Source organism: Oncorhynchus mykiss, chromosome 26 (genome assembly GCF_013265735.2).
Source record: "Oncorhynchus mykiss isolate Arlee chromosome 26, USDA_OmykA_1.1, whole genome shotgun sequence".
Taxonomy (NCBI): domain Eukaryota; kingdom Metazoa; phylum Chordata; class Actinopteri; order Salmoniformes; family Salmonidae; genus Oncorhynchus; species Oncorhynchus mykiss.
This window is the reverse complement of record NC_048590.1, coordinates 26,464,411-26,480,826: the sequence shown is the minus strand read 5'-3', so window position 1 is coordinate 26,480,826 and position 16,416 is coordinate 26,464,411. Positions and strand designations below refer to the sequence as shown.

Below are 16,416 nucleotides of genomic sequence, written 5' to 3'. Positions count from 1 at the left end.
CTCTTCAAACAATATAAATCATATACATTCCACCGTATTTCGTTTCTTCAGCAGACAGTGCAGTGAGGTCTTTCACATGAGTAATGAGACGCAAGGTTATCTCCCTTGAATAAGATTTTTTTTAAAGACCTAAAATATCATACAGCCTTGTGATACAAACACCATGAAGAGCCCATTTTAAAATGTTCCTCATTAATTCAGTTAAGAGAAGTCACTGGCTAAGGCTCCAGATAGGGATTGATCTTTTTCTTAACCTGACCTAAGGTATGCTTCATATGGAGGTAACGGGCGTAACAGTTGAAAAATATCTGATTTATCTGATGTAGATCTTTATCATTAATTTATACTGTACGTATATTTGTTTATATTTGTTGACTTATTTATCATGTATACACTTCTGTAAAATGTTATTTGAATGCGCTGCCATAATGACTGCTTAAGGTTATTATAAACCCGAGATTGACATAAATACATGTTATGTCACATCGCTAAATCTGTAATAAATCACTAAGCTTTAAAACGTTGTACTGTAACGGAATATTAGTGTGAGTCATGTTACAAAATGTCAAGTTTGCTTGTACAGTACCAGTCAAAAGTTTGGACCCATCTACTCATTCAAGGGTTTCTCAAGGGTCTCCTCTGAACAGTGGTTTTTGAGATATCTGCTACTCAAACTCTGTGAAGCATTTATTTGGGCTGTTAATTCAATGTTTTTTGCGACTGCAGTTTTCTGGATTGACTGACCATAATGTCTTAAAGTAATGGACTGTCGTTTCTCTTTGCTTATTTGAGCTGTTCTTGCAATAATATGAATTTTTACCAAATAGTATATATCCTGTATACCACCACTACCTTTTCAAAACACAACTTTTTAGCTCATTAAGGAAAGAAATTCCACAAATTAACAAGGCACACCTGTTAATTGAAATACATTCCAGGTGACTACCTCATGAAGCTGGTTGAGAGAATGCCAAGTGTGTTCTAAGCTATCATCAAGGCAAAGGGTGGCCACTTTGAAGAATAGAAAATATATTTTGATTTGTTTAACACTTTTTTGATTACTACATGATTCCATATGTGTCATTTTATAGTTTTGATGTCTTCACTAACATTCTACAATATAGAAAACAGTAAAAATAAAGAAAAACCCTTGAATGAGTAGATGTGTCCAAACTTTTGACTGGTACTGTATATGACTACCTTTTCTGTGCAGGCATCGTGTTGGAATAGTAAAATAAAGTTTTACCTACATTTCTTTCCACATAATTGAAAGACTCATGTGGTTTGATATGTTTAGACCCCCCCCCCCCCTCCCTTCAGTTGACAGGCTCTTCCGACAATACCAGTGATGGGCAGTAAGACTTAGAGAGACACAGCAGAGCAAAATGGACACAGAGGAGAAGCAGACTGACACATTGGAGAGCCTTAGAAGTCATAGAAAAATCAACTGAGGGCTGAGGTGCCAGTATCAGGGTAGAAGGGGACAGAGAGCATGTGACCATATTTGATCAACTCTGGGAGGGATTCACCTGCATGCATCCCCAAAACAGGAGGAAGAGGACGAAGGCTCCAGCATCATGTTGAACAGGCAGATGGATGCACAGCCAGGCAGAGGGACATGATCCGAACGGAGAGAGAAAACAATCCAAAGGTTTTAGTTTCTAGTCTGTGTGTGAACGCTGTACGAATGAAAAAGGAATGATAACAACACTAATATTAATGACCATGGTTCTTGGTCCAGAGCAGCGATATGCACCCTCACTCTCTGCTGGACTGAGATGTGGTCAGGCCGTGGTCCCCACTGCTGGCAGTGATTCTGTAGGGGTGTTGGCAAGGGAGGTGGGAGAGTCACATGATGGGACGGGCGGCATGGGGCAGATGGCCTTGTGACTGTAGTACTCCACCACTTGGTTGGGCACTTCCGCCAGGACACATTTGGCTAAGGCAGCGGGCGAGGCCTGTGAAAAATAGAACACAGCTGTGGTCTGGACAGTTCTGGCACAAGACCCCAAAGGGTTAAAGCAATAATTTTCAGTGGCACCTAAATCCAATGAAACTTGGATCCAACAAATTGTGTTTTAATCTAACAAAGGAAGAATGGAAAGAGTGATTTGTGTTTTCTGTTGTTTGGGCAGTGGTCAAAATGAAAGAGAGCTTTGGGGAGCATACAGACAAATCGCATCAAGCTTTTGGAGGCATTTTTGCATTTTTCATCTTTACTTTTCGAAATTAATGGATTTTCTTTCCTGGTGACAACATTTATTTTTCTTAGGAGGGTTTTCTGAAGCTTCTCCATCTGTAGCACTGGCAAGGCCAGCAAATGAGAGGCTGCCTGGCTGTTAGCATGGATTCAAAGCCCCATTGGAGGGTAATGCTATTACCCCCCCTTTGGAGGTCACACTGGGAGACTTAATGGCCGCCAGCATAGCTATTATAAAAAGTAGTGCAGTTTCTGAGATCTTTTGAGACCCAATCTTTTGGCTTGGTTGGAAGTTGGAGGGATGGAGGTATAGACAACGGAAGTGAAGGAGGGCAATACTGACCGTTTTGAAGTCTCTGAAGGGCACAAACTGCACAATGTCTCGGAGGACAGGCTCTCCTTTGGGTGAGCGCAGCACCCCGTCATCCCCGTCCAGGATCTGCATGTCTGTGAAGTCTGCATTGCCCACGCCAACAATAATGATGGACAGGGGCTGGTAGGAGGCACGCACGATGGCCTCGCGTGTGTCTGCCATGTCTGTCACCACGCCGTCCGTGAGGATCAGCAGGATGTGGTAACGCTGGAGGAGAGAGGAGAGAGGAGAGGGTTGCGGTTGCGTGTTGACCTTTTGTCACCACACACTTCAGTGCCCTTCGCTTCTCTGTGTGTAACACGTTATCCTCTGAAATCTGACTGCTCCCACTGAGAAACACTGAGAAAAGTAATAATGTATTAATCTCTAGTCCCATCAACACCTCTCTCTTTCCCTGCAGGATATCAATATGAATGAGAAAATCCTCAACATCTACATGTATCCTACATTTGCCAATGGATTTTACATATGAGGTCTATGAGTGTATTCCCTTGTATTCTCCTCTCAGATGTCCCATGAGTCCTTAGGGATTCAAGTGCCCCGGCTGCAGTTTTAACTCATGTCCTGAATTCTCTTTGCATTGATCCTTTGGTCTCATTTACTGATCAGAAGAAGGGATGATTGAATAATAAATGAAGATCAGTACAAGGACAAAGCAGAAGAAATGGCCAGAATGATGGAAAAGTGTTTCAAATGTAATGGGAATAGCCTGAGGGCAAACTAATGTAGGAACACATTGATATTAAAGGCCTTGGGCATTCTTGTTAACTCAATCCGTGCCGCGTTTCATTGAGAGATTTTAAAAGGTTCTTATGCAGAACCTCAATAAATGATAACAGATTTATATAATGGGTTGGTCTAATCCTGGATGCTGATTGGTTAAAACCGTGTTCCAGACAGTGTCTATTCCACAAGTTAGCACTGGCTAAGGCTATGAAATGCCTATTTACTGTTCCATCTCACTGCGCAATCCACTGTCTCATCAGCCCAACCAGACAATTTATAAACTTGATCTCCCATTTCTTTTAGACTAGTATTTGGTTTTCAACAGCAGAGATTTGTATAAACCTTGCTGTCAGTCTCTTTGATATTTGTAACATTGTTTCAATATTGAAATTCTATCTCCAGCTGTTCGATTGTAATCAACGTGTCGGGACTCGGGAGTCAGGATGAGACAGACAGGCAGCTTTTCTCAGCCAGTTGAAATCATAAATCAGCATAGTTTTTATGGATATATACAAACAAATGTGCATAGAAAAACAGGTCAAACTAAACAAAATGCAGCTAGTTTGCGGTCTTTCCAGCTTCAGTTTGAAGTAATTGTGTTAGCTGTGTCATTGGCTAGCTCCTCCAAACAGTTTACTGGTGAGAGAGCAAATGTTCTATGCCAGGCGAAATAGCTCATCATTAGCTCATTGTTATGGATGTATCCAAATAACTGTCACTAGAAAACAGTTTAAACAAACACAAATGCAGCTACTTTTCTGTTATTCTGGCTGCACTGTTTGATGTGACTGTGTTAGCCCAAGTTGGCTAGCTAAAGATAAGTGTATAAAAACATTGCCAGCCAGCATGACAACGGAACATTTAGAACAAAGGTCCATAGATATAGAATAAAAAGACTTAACTGGGTCGTGTCTCCAGCAAACGAGCCAGCCGGCTTGGGTAGCAATCCTAGATTTGACGATTTGGACAACATCTTGTGGAAGTAGTATGAATAAATGTATCTAAATAACGTTTTTAATGGAAATATGTCAATCATTATTTTATTTTGTTGGTATCCCGTTGTATAAAAGTGATAATACCCTCAAATACGGTGTTTGGAGGATATATTGGCGTGGTTTGCCGGCCTGAGACTAACAACAACTGTGCCAATTTCCTCCAAACACCAGCTTCTAGAGACATAATCACTTAATTAGACAAAAACATTTATGAATGACATCACTGTTATGTTTTTCATTTCTACACTCAATCATACACCTACATGGTCTGTCTTGGCTGACTGGTATTAATTGGGTAAAAGCTGAGCTGAGCCTGAGACAGCTCATCCATGGAGATTCAATGGGTGGGACATCAGTTATGGATATTTGTATTTTTCTCCATATCATGCAGGCCTGTACTGTACAGCACTCCATTACAGCAGTAAAGGGACACTTACTGAGGCATCTTTGATGGTCTCCTCTCCTGCTGACAGCTTGGCTATCCTGCTGATGATGGGAGAGACGTTGGTGGGACCATACAGCTGGATCTTAGGCAGGCAGTTCTGGTAGGCCTCCACCACCCCCTGAATCTCTGAACAAAAAACACACACACACACACACACACACACACACACACACACACACACACACACACACACACACACACACACACACACACACACACACACACACACACACACACACACACACACACACACACACACACACACACACACACACACACACACTACTGTGGGTACACACCTTGAAGTAGCACATTGAGGGACGGAGGGAGGAAGGGAGAGAGACAGGTGGGCTGGAGTAAAATAACTAAGGATCAAAGTATTACTGGAAATGTGAATTTGTAGGGCTCTGTGTCCATTAAAGATGGGTTCTGAGAGCGGGAAAAGCACTCAAGCTCCACATGTTATCTTCTATGCAAATTTTTCATTGTAAAATGTCAGTGGTAGAGATTGATGGAGGGTTGGGCAGAGCTGCTGAGATGTTCAGAAGTATAAGGTACCCAGAGGAGGCTTCATCTCTCTTACCTTCACATTCATCGTCCTCTGGGTTGAAATTGATGGCAAAGTCATGGGACACCTGTTTGTTGGGAAATAAAAAAAAGCCAGACACGGTTGTACTGGAAATTAGTGTAGACACAAAATCCCTATGCCTCAATTTAAATACAAATGGGGTCTTCAAGGACACTCATTTATTTCAGTCCACATTGTACAATCTTTTGAATGTCTGAAGTAGCTTTGGAATAAATGAAAATATAGGACCATAAGTCCACATAAAGCTTACTTTGAGTATGAGAATGATCATGTTCCTGATATTAAGTGGTCCAGTTATCTTATTGAACAAAGCCACAGCCACACAGCCTTTTGAAAGCGTTTACTATTTTGGGTAAATACAACAGCTTTGAGCTCTTGAACTATTGCTGAATTTACTGATTTGGTTTTGTAGCATTTTAGCAGCCTGGGGTACAGAAATAGATCAGATGTGGCATTTTTCTATCCAATCAAAACAACAGTCTTTTAGGTCCAGTGTATGTATCTTTGACAAGACAGATGCCCTTAAGCCATAATTACAGAACTCACAGTAGTCATGTCTATTTAAAAGCCTGATCCTGATAGCCTTCTTTTCTCTGTCTGTTGACCTGCCAGTAATTCAGTGTGCCTGTAATGTGACTCTCTATCTCTGGAAGCAGTCTGTGTCTGAAAGCGAGCGGTGTGTGCGTATGTGTGCGCGCGTGCGGCACTTCAAACCCTCTCTCCAGGGTGCTAGTTAAAACAACAGCGGAGTCGCTGTTCTCCATGCCAAATCTGCTAAAACAACGCCCCTCTCTCGCTCCTGAAACCTTCTGACAAGTGGCCATCAACACCAAGGAGCCTTGCGCCACACTGCCTGCTTGCCATTATTTTAATTTCCTCAGAGCATGTTATTTTCTCAGGGACAGGTATTTCCAGAGAAGGGGCTTGTGAATAAAAATAAACTCAATTATGAATTTGAAATGTGAGACATTGACAGTGACGAATGGTGTCAGAAAATAGGGCAATCAGCCATTCAATATAGACTTAAGGCATGGGGAAATACCAAGAGGAGAGATGGAAAATAAGCAGCGGGGGAAAGATTATAACAACTAAACAAGATAATACTCACCTCGTAATTGGGTGGAATTCTGGCACCAAATCCCAAGGCGGAAAATCTTTTGTCACTAAAATGTAAAGTAGAGTAAATCAATCATACAATAATACTGTTGTCACTGTTACAATAGAGAACACACTGTCACTGATAAAATGGAAGATACTTGTCGAGAACATTGTAATTTATCTCTTCCACACAGGAACAACTACACTGCAAATCCCTCCTTTTAAGTCTTGTTTACAATTCAATCAGTTAGGACACTCAAATGACAATTTAAGAATTGCGTCTGTGTTCCAGCTGTCAGTTTGCACCTATGGGGTGAGATTATGTTACTCTCCGCCACCAAGTGGTAATTGTGCCATCGCAATTGCTGTATTCCCCACATCATTATCGGTATCGTTCTAATATGATGAGCTGATGTAGTACTACTATATGCTCTGCCATATTGAATGCATTACTCTTTGTCAGGAGGGCAGGAGAGCACTGCACTAGAGGAATGAAAGCAGGAACTGTGGGGGAGAATGAGAGTGTAAGACACAGTAGGACAGAAGCAATGCCTGCTGGGAAATACCACTAGACATACAGTAGATCTGATCACATGGTATGCTGTGGGGCTCACTGAGCAGTATGCGAGCCGAGACAAGAGACAAATCAGGAGTCCTCATAATGCAACGGCAAAAAGAGAGGGTTTAAGAAATGATTCAAATGTGAGATGGAATGATTAGTGAGACACACACATTCCCTCAGAGAACGAGAGCTGTATCTATCACTCTCCAATCCACGGCACTGTGAACATGTGTGCTGGGCTGCGTTAGCTTATTTTCCATCACATTAGTAATACTGCCTAAATGCATGATTTTGTCTCTGCTATCAGGACATTTTTCATGCAGAAAAAAAGTGGAGTCTCGAGCACCGTGGCAATCTGAATGAACATCTCCATAATAACATCTTGGTTTCATCCATCAGCATTTGAAAGGAGCTGTTTTAATTTATTTACTGCAGCAGGAAGGGGCGAGAGTGATGACATGGGCTGGGAACACTAAAGCAGGAAGTAATAAGCATTCAATTGAAGATTTGCCTGTAAGCCCTCATTAGAGACAACTAAAGCTTTCCCTTTACTCTGAACTTTAATTCGCTGGCTGATTGATACGTTCTCCAGCACATTAAAGGCAAAGTAATGGAAAAACAGATGATAAAACCCTTCTGGTCTCATCATCTACCCTTGGGAATTAAGAATGATCATCTCTGTGCTAAACATAGTAATTGTCACGTCCTGACCTTAGTTCCTTTCTTATGTCTCTATTTTAGTTTGGTCAGGGCGTGAGTTGGGGTGGGCATTCTATGTTTTCTATCTCTATGTGTTTGGCGTGGTATGGATCCCAATCAGAGGCAGCTGGCAATCATTGTCACTGATTGAGAACCATACTTACAGTGCCTTACAGTGCCACATTTCAGGCTTCAAACATAAAGATATAAAACTGTATTTTTTTGTGAAGAATCAACAACAAGTGGGACACAATCATGAAGTGGAACGACATTTATTGGATATTTCAAACTTTTTTAACAAATCAAAAACTGAAAAATTGGGCGTGCAAAATTATTCAGCCCCTTTACTTTCAGTGCAGCAAACTCTCTCCAGAATTTCAGTGAGGATCTCTGAATGATCCAATGTTGACCTAAATGACTAATGATGATAAATACAATCCACCTGTGTGTAATCAAGTCTCCGTATAAATGCACCTGCACTGTGATAGTCTCAGAGGTCCGTTAAAAGCGCAGAGAGCATCAGGAAGAACAAGGAACACACCAGGCAGGTCCGAGATACTGTTGTGAAGAAGTTTAAAGCCGGATTTGGATACAAAAAGATTTCCCAAGCTTTAAACATCCCAAGGAGCACTGTGCAAGCGATAATATTGAAATGGAAGGAGTATCAGACCACTGCAAATCTACCAAGACCTGGCCGTCCCTCTAAACTTTCAGCTCATACAAGGAGAAGACTGATCAGAGATGCAGCCAAGAGGCCCATGATCACTCTGGATGAACTGCAGAGATCTACAGCTGAGGTGGGAGACTCTGTCCATAGGACAACAATCAGGTGTATATTGCACAAATCTGGCCTTTATGGAAGAATGGCAAGAAGAAAGCCATTTCTTAAAGATATCCATAAAAAGTGTCGTTTAAAGTTTGCCACAAGCCACCTGGGAGACACACCAAACATGTGGAAGAAGGTGCTCTGGTCAGATGAAACCAAAATTGAACTTTTTGGCAACAATGCAAAACGTTATGTTTGGCGTAAAAGCAACACAGCTGAACACACCATCCCCACTGTCAAACATGGTGGTGGCAGCATCATGGTTTGGGCCTGCTTTTCTTCAGCAGGGACAGGGAAGATGGTTAAAATTGATGGGAAGATGGATGGAGCCAAATACAGGACCATTCTGGAAGAAAACCTGATGGAGTCTGCAAAAGACCTGAGACTGGGACGGAGATTTGTCTTCCAACAAGACAATGATCCAAAACATAAAGCAAAATCTACAATGGAATGGTTCAAAAATAAACATATCCAGGTGTTAGAATGGCCAAGTCAAAGTCCAGACCTGAATCCAATCGAGAATCTGTGGAAAGAACTGAAAACTGCTGTTCACAAATGCTCTCCATCCAACCTCACTGAGCTCGAGCTGTTTTGCAAGGAGGAATGGGAAAAATGTCAGTCTCTCGATGTGCAAAACTGATAGAGACATACCCCAAGCGACTTACAGCTGTAATCGCAGCAAAAGGTGGCGCTACAAAGTATTAACTTAAGGGGGCTGAATAATTTTGCACGCCCAATTTTTCAGTTTTTGATTTGTTAAAAAAGTTTGAAATATCCAATAAATGTCGTTCCACTTCATGATTGTGTCCCACTTGTTGTTGATTCTTCACAAAAAAATACAGTTTTATATCTTTATGTTTGAAGCCTGAAATGTGGCAAAAGGTCGCAAAGTTCAAGGGGGCCGAATACTTTCGCAAGGCACTGTATGTAGCCTGTTTTCCCATTTTGAGTTGTGGGTGAGTATTTTCTGTTTAGTGGTTTACAGGGAGGAGGTGAGGGCCCTCGGAGTGTGGTGTCAGGAAAACAACATCAACAAAACAAAGGAGATGATCATGGACTTCAGGAAACAGCAGAGGGAGCACCCCCTATCCACATTGTAGGGACAGCAGTGGAGAAGGTGGAAAGTTTAAAGTTCCTCGGCGTGCACATCACAGACAAACTGAAGTGGTCCACCCACACAGACAGTGTGGTGAAGAAGACGCAACAACGCCTCTTCAACCTCAGGAGGCTGAAGAAATGTGGCTTGTCACCCAAAACCCTGACAAACTTTTACAGATGCACAATCGAGAGCATCCTGTCGGGCTGTATCACAGCCTGGTACGACAAACTGCTCTGCCCTCAACCACAAGGCTCTCCAGAGGTTGGTGCGGTCTGCACAACGCATCACCGGGGGCAAACTACCTGCCCTCCATGACCCGATGTCACAGAAAAGCCAAAAAGATCATCAAGGACATCAACCACCCGAGCCACTTCCTGTTCCCACCACTACCATCCAGAAGGCGAGGTCAGTACAGGTGCATCAAAGCTGGGACCGAGAGAATGAAAAACTGCTTCTATCTCAAGACAATCAGACCGCTAAACAGCAATCACTAACTCAGAGAGGCTGCTGCCAACATTGAGACCCAATCACTGGCCACTTTAATAAATGGATCACTAGTCACTTTAAACAATGCCAAATTAATAATGTTAACATATCTTACATTACTCATATCATATGTATATACTGTATATTATACCACCTATTGTACCTGGCCTATGCTGCTCGGCTATCGCTCATCTATACATTTACATATTCTCATTCACCCCTTTACATTTGTGTGTATTAGGTCATTGTTGGGAAACTGTTAGATATTGCTGCACTATCGGAACTAGAAGGACAAGCATTTCACTACACTCGCATTAATATCTGCTAACAATGTGTATGTGACAAATACAATTTGATTTTGACACAGACTCCGTTCTGTCCACTAGAGGAAGATGCTCAGACATCCCTCTAAGCACAGAATCTCAAGGCCCCATCTCTCTATCAACCCAGGGAAAAGAGAGCTGGTAAAACAGCTAGGATCAATGAAGGAAAGCAGCAGATGTGATTTCTCTCTCTGCCCCCAGTTGAGTTATTGAAATGCTCTCTTTGTTCCCTCCATCAACACTTTGGTCCTTAATCTCCTTAATCCTCAACTCCTTAATCCTCAAATGAAGAAAGAGGGGAAAGTGGACCTTCTCTCTCCCACCACCCTCCATCGGGAGATTTAAGCAGATTCTGTAAATGGCTAATCCTGCTTTAAATGAATCCCACAGGACAGAGCTATCCAGGAGAAAGGACAGGAATAACCTGCAGGAGCTATGGAGGTGTACGAGAACAAAATTGGCTGCAACACAACATGCCAAAAACACATTTTCCTCTGACAGCAAATCATGACAAATGAGTGACTAAACTGTGTGCAGGGTCAGGTTGGGCGGGTAGTTTTGTTAATTATTGTCTGTAATGCAAGGGAGATCCATCACAATGGGCGAATGAGAAATGAGCCTACAACATACTCTCTGCTCGGCAGTGGCAAAGCCCGTTTCAAGTTCTATAATACAATTCAAACCACTCATGTCTGATATCTCTGCCTTGAATAGCCATCTTTGACATAATGCTGTTCTTGTATCTTTCTATTCCATCTAGTCCGCTGTGTTTTGTCCAAACAGAAACTCATTACAATGACGGCGAGATGGACCTGAAACAGCTTCTCAAAAGTTGCCTCAGCGATTTCTTACTTTTCGCCTCTGACACATGTTCCATAGCTCCTGAAGTATCAAGAGAAGAGGCTGTACAAATACTTCCCCTGGAGCTACTGCTACTTAGTTCTGATGCGAGGCACTTCTCTGTTCTATCCGTCAGTGTAATACTTTGTGGGAATAGAACCTGGTGTTTGAGAAAATGTAGAGGTGCCACAAGTACCGAGCACAGACAGAGAGTGAAAGACACTGGCTTTCAAGTCTGACTATGGTTTTCTCAGATACAGTGGACATTCTCTGGGAAGTGGCCTTTCTGTGTAGTGGTATACATATTCTCTTTGATTGTGCTCAACGTTTTATGCCTTTTTCCAATTGAGCCTGGATTAAACATTACAACCTACAGGTTGGTTCAGTGTGTGTGGAGTAGTGGTCTGCCTCAAGTGTTTTCTTAAGCAGCACGTGTCTGTACTAAGTGTCTTTCCTCAAGTGTTTTCTTAAGCAGCACGTGTCTGTACTAAGTGTCTTTCCTCAAGTGTTTTCTTAAGCAACACATGTCTGCATTAAGTGATACGTCCCAAGTAGAGACTGCTATGCTCTGGAGGATTACCACCCCGGTAGACAGCTATATTTCAACATGACACCAGTAAGGAGAGTGGGAGAGCCAGATGTGATGTTGTTCCCAGGCCTGTTAATGAGGACGGCACAAACATGTGGGCTCCGTGGTGGCACCTCTTTCTCACGTGACAGGGTGTGAGAGCGGATCTTGCAGGCGGGTGTCTTCACTGAGCCCCGTTCCCCTCTCAGTAGGAGAACCAGCCACTTCCCACACAGAGCAAAAGGTGCCCGGCTCCTAATCCAGCTCCTACTCTGTAAATGTGATCACACATCACCTGATTTTCCCCACAAGAGGCCTGCATGCCCACGTTGTGCACCTGAATAACAGCCTGACGTGGGAGGAGATAACCCACAATATGTAACGTAGGCGCAACACTTAAAGGCATGTTTGTGACACCCAACACCAAACTGAGTTAGCTACCTACACATCTATTTTCCAGGTAGCTAGAGTCTGTGTCTCTCCAACAGGTCTTCTGCTGTTCTAGAGTTATCTCTTGTACTTTATTAATTAGGCAGCCAACGTTCTCCACACATTCAACAGGAGGAGCCAACACTGGCATGACTCAGTGTAAATCCTCATTTGGCTCTGTGCCGACAGACAAGAGACCAAATTCTAAATAATTTGTTACTAATTAACCAGTGTCTGACAAGACTGCCCCCGATAACTCTGGTGTATATGGAATAAATATTGAATTAGTAATTTAGAAATTAGAAGTGTAACTATAATACCAGTCAATTACATATCCTTAACAAATACTGTATACAGAGAGTAATGTGACCACACACACAAATTATAATATCCCCAGCCATTGAAACCATTATCTCCCCAAACCCTTGAGAGCCCTGTGCATCTTTCTGCCATCTCTCCATGGCTCTGCTGCTGCCTCTCCCCTGCCCATCCTGCTGCTGTCCCTCCTCCCTCCCCGACTCTGCTAATCCTGCTGTGCCACTACACCAGGATGGGTGTCCTATCCTCTGCACCCGCCGCCACGGATGGAACAAGACCTGCTGTCTACTGCACTTGGAACCATCTCACTTTGTGCACATTCCAACAACGGCAGCAGAAACGGCAGCGGCAGCAGTAACTAAGCAGACCAGCCTCAACTCAAACGCTGATTCTGCCTCCAAGCAACTTCCTCTGAGATTTCCCCAAGGCCTCCTCATGCATTGCCAATGTCTGTGTAAAGCAATTTGTTTGCTCTAATTTCCTCCTAGTAAGGTGGAAATATAACGACTTAATGAAAGTGATGGCAGTGGGCATGAGAATTGCAGGTAGACCTTAGTAATTTTAACGCATTAATTTTAAAAATACATTTTGTTGCAGTTTCGTATTATCTGGCAAAAGTCTTAGATTACATGGTGGAAATGTATGACATCAAGTGGCTGACTGTGTTAGATTCTATCTGCGTAGTGGTTGCTTTGGTGGTGTCAAATCCACAAGCGGTTCCTTGCCTTACCTTATTTCAGACACTGCCATTGGATGCAGCAAAACCACACCCGACTTTATATCCGACAAATCCCATGCAGCCATGTAAGAAGTTCATGCAGTCGCATTACAATTTCAGACACTCGAACGTGTGATGTTATGTTGTCTACACCTCGATTAGACTGATAGCCTATCCCCATCCAAATTAACATGAAAACATGCACGCTTTCTATCGCAGTTTTGAACTAATGCGGTAGGGATAATAGGAAGGGAGTGATTTTTAAACACACAAGAACAGCCACTCACCGATTTGCGGACTCATACCGCAGTTACACCTTCAACACCGCCCAAACAACGTGAGTTATCACTGGATCTGATTGAATCGAGGCCTTATCATTGTTTAACTCTGTCACTCATTTTCCAACTCATGCTTCAGTGAGTAGTTGAAAGAATCCTCAGAATTCTATTTCAGCATTCCACGATTTCCATTATCTCCTCATAGCTGGGAATTAGATGAAGTAGAACTACTGGCTCGGTACATTATGAGACATCTACCGAATGGAATGTAAAAAGTTAAATTTCCCATTGATAGACGTACAGAGAGCAGCCCCACAGATAGAGATCAGGATGAGAGGCTGGGCAGAGATGCATGGTGCTGACTAACCTGTCATAATCCTGACAGATCTCCCCCACTGCTATCAAAGCCTTCAGATACTCGTTGGGCTGGTACGGGTTGATGTAGTGTAGGGAGCAGCTGTTCCGTGGGTCTCCGTTAGAGGCTGTGAAGTCAATGGCCACCTAGAGCAATGACAGATTCATAGAAGACTGTAAACAAACCAAACACCATAAAACACTAGACCTGGAGTCTACCTGTCCATGCAGGTTGTGTTGAAGCAGGCTATTCTGTACAGTGCTCTGTCAAACTGGTGTTTCTATAGAGGAAGATTATGACAAATCAATTGACTTCGATTGTGTAAGTGTCTGGAGCCTGCGCCTTTGAGTGACTTGAGTCATAGCCTTAAATACTGTAATGTCATCGCAATCATGTCCTCAAGCATAACGGCTTACGCAAATGAATCTGCATAATATATGGTGAAAAAATATCTAAAATATGTAAATGAACATTGCTGAAGCCGTCTGTTAAATTTACATTTTTTTATGTCCAGTCATTGCGCAGATGTTCTCAGCGCAATTTATACGACCAACATATGTGCAGGATGCGTTGAGGGCATGTAAGAAGGAGCAGCCAAGGACAGAGATATTTCACTTCTTTGACGTCAGCAGTGCTAAAGATACGAGCACAGGGAGAACTGCGGAGCTTCTCAACAAGGGAAATGATCCTACAAATATTCTGCAGGTATTTTTGTTTGAATCATTAGTGCATTATCAAAGGACTTCTATAGTGTTATTCATCTGTGGAAAGTGATACCTAAGGCTGTCTATGGAACAATGAAGCAGTGCTCCTAACATAGCAGTTCCCCTAAATGAATATTCATTATTGCCTCAGTTATCCTTCTAAGGAGCTAGTCTTCAGTTAGAAAAGCATCCGGACACACCGGAAAATGCCAGTCAGCAACCATTAATATGTATAGAATGTGTAGGCAGTCAGTGGATTGTACACCTTTGAAGGTTAGCATAGCATTGTACCATGCTGCTGTGATGATAATATGCTAGTGCACGCATTGGCAACTCAACTTACTGTAAAGTGGATTTGGCATCCTCCCATGATGTAGTCCAGGAAGGAATACACTCTGTGAAGCTGCAGAACAGAGAAGAAGCTTTTAAACTAAACCCCAGAGGGTGGGGAGTTCGGACAATGTTTTTAGATGGATTCCAGTTTTAACCAATGGCTGTTCCATTTACAAAAATGTATTTTAGATGTATTTTAAAACTATTATTCAACCACATCTCAGTAGCTAGGCACTGTTCAGAAAACAAGTATTATGTAGTAAGCATGAACATGGAGAATGGTGATGATTTCATTTAGTCTGAGGGCAGCAGCTCTGTGATGTGCAGTGTGTTCTCTCCATGCCAGTTAGAGATCACACAGCCAGTGGGGGCGGCAGAGGATTCAAACTGAGACACAGCAGCAATCACATGAGCTGGGGCGCAGTACACTAATTAATCCAAATGAAATAATCCAAATGAGAGGCCTGAGACACACCAACAGCTATACCAATTAAAAAACAACATTTTTAAAAGACCTGCGAACTACAAACATAGGGGGAAAGCACGGTGACAGCCACCCACAGATGTAGTCATTTACAGAAATGGGTAGCGGGGGTGGACAGTAAACTGAGGATGATCGCATTTCTAAAATGAGCAATATTCATTAATTAGCACTATGTGTACATGTTGTGAGAGAGTACAACCGAATAGCACAGAGATGGGGATGATTCTCGATGTATTCGATAGTGGAGAGTTGCTGAGCAGGAGCTGTAAAGGTTGGCTCTAACCTTGAGATCACTGAGGATGACCACCCCAGAGTTCTTGTAGTTCTTTTTCTTCAGTTTGTACTTTGGATTAATGCAATCCCATGTGACCTTTAACACAAGAGGTAGACAATACACACAGAAACATAGTAATGAGTTATGACTTCTGCGGTATGACTTGCAGAACATAGAACCCCAGCGTGACATTTCTTTCATCCATTTCTGTCTGTCACAAGTGGGACATCCGTGACACACATCAAACTTTCCACAGTGACTGACAGCACTCTCTCTCCGTTCGACTGACCTTGCTTCCACCGCCAATTTTCTGCATTTCTCGGAAGGTGGCATAAAACTCTCCGATAAAGTCGTGTTTTCCCCTGGAGTCAGAATCCCAGACTAGGCACTGTGACACAACCAGACAGTGACAGACAGAACCCTCTGATATTGACTGTTCATTCACCAGTAAGTTACTTCATTCACCAGTTCCATTCATTCATTCATCAATAAATACCACAGCAGCAATGTTAAACCATCACACTATGACTTCCTGTGTTTCTTACCTTGAGCTTCCTGTCCTCATCACAGCTACACAGAGAGATGAGAGACACTTTAAAGGGCTCCCATACGGGGTTCAGGTTGTTTTTGATTACCTGCAAGAGCACATTAGACATGAGTAACTTGCACCACACATGGAGAAGGAGAGGTAGAT

At 42.6% G+C, this 16,416-nt stretch overlaps 1 protein-coding gene across 1 annotated transcript in view; it reads right to left on the bottom strand.

The window, feature by feature from the left end:
- Positions 1 to 1,096: 1,096 nt before the first annotated feature.
- The window catches only part of LOC110506513 (copine-7-like), a 38,991-nt gene continuing 23,671 nt past the window's right edge, over positions 1,097 to 16,416 (bottom strand). The window contains exons 7-16 of the mRNA XM_021586174.2: positions 16,268 to 16,357; positions 16,012 to 16,110; positions 15,732 to 15,818; positions 14,975 to 15,034; positions 13,940 to 14,073; positions 6,437 to 6,491; positions 5,323 to 5,374; positions 4,732 to 4,865; positions 2,544 to 2,780; positions 1,097 to 1,958 (exon numbers count right to left, since the gene is read on the bottom strand). Coding sequence (XP_021441849.1) covers positions 1,785 to 1,958; positions 2,544 to 2,780; positions 4,732 to 4,865; positions 5,323 to 5,374; positions 6,437 to 6,491; positions 13,940 to 14,073; positions 14,975 to 15,034; positions 15,732 to 15,818; positions 16,012 to 16,110; positions 16,268 to 16,357 — 1,122 coding nt within the window. The 3' untranslated portion in view covers positions 1,097 to 1,784. The remainder of the gene's footprint in view (positions 1,959 to 2,543; positions 2,781 to 4,731; positions 4,866 to 5,322; positions 5,375 to 6,436; positions 6,492 to 13,939; positions 14,074 to 14,974; positions 15,035 to 15,731; positions 15,819 to 16,011; positions 16,111 to 16,267; positions 16,358 to 16,416) is intronic.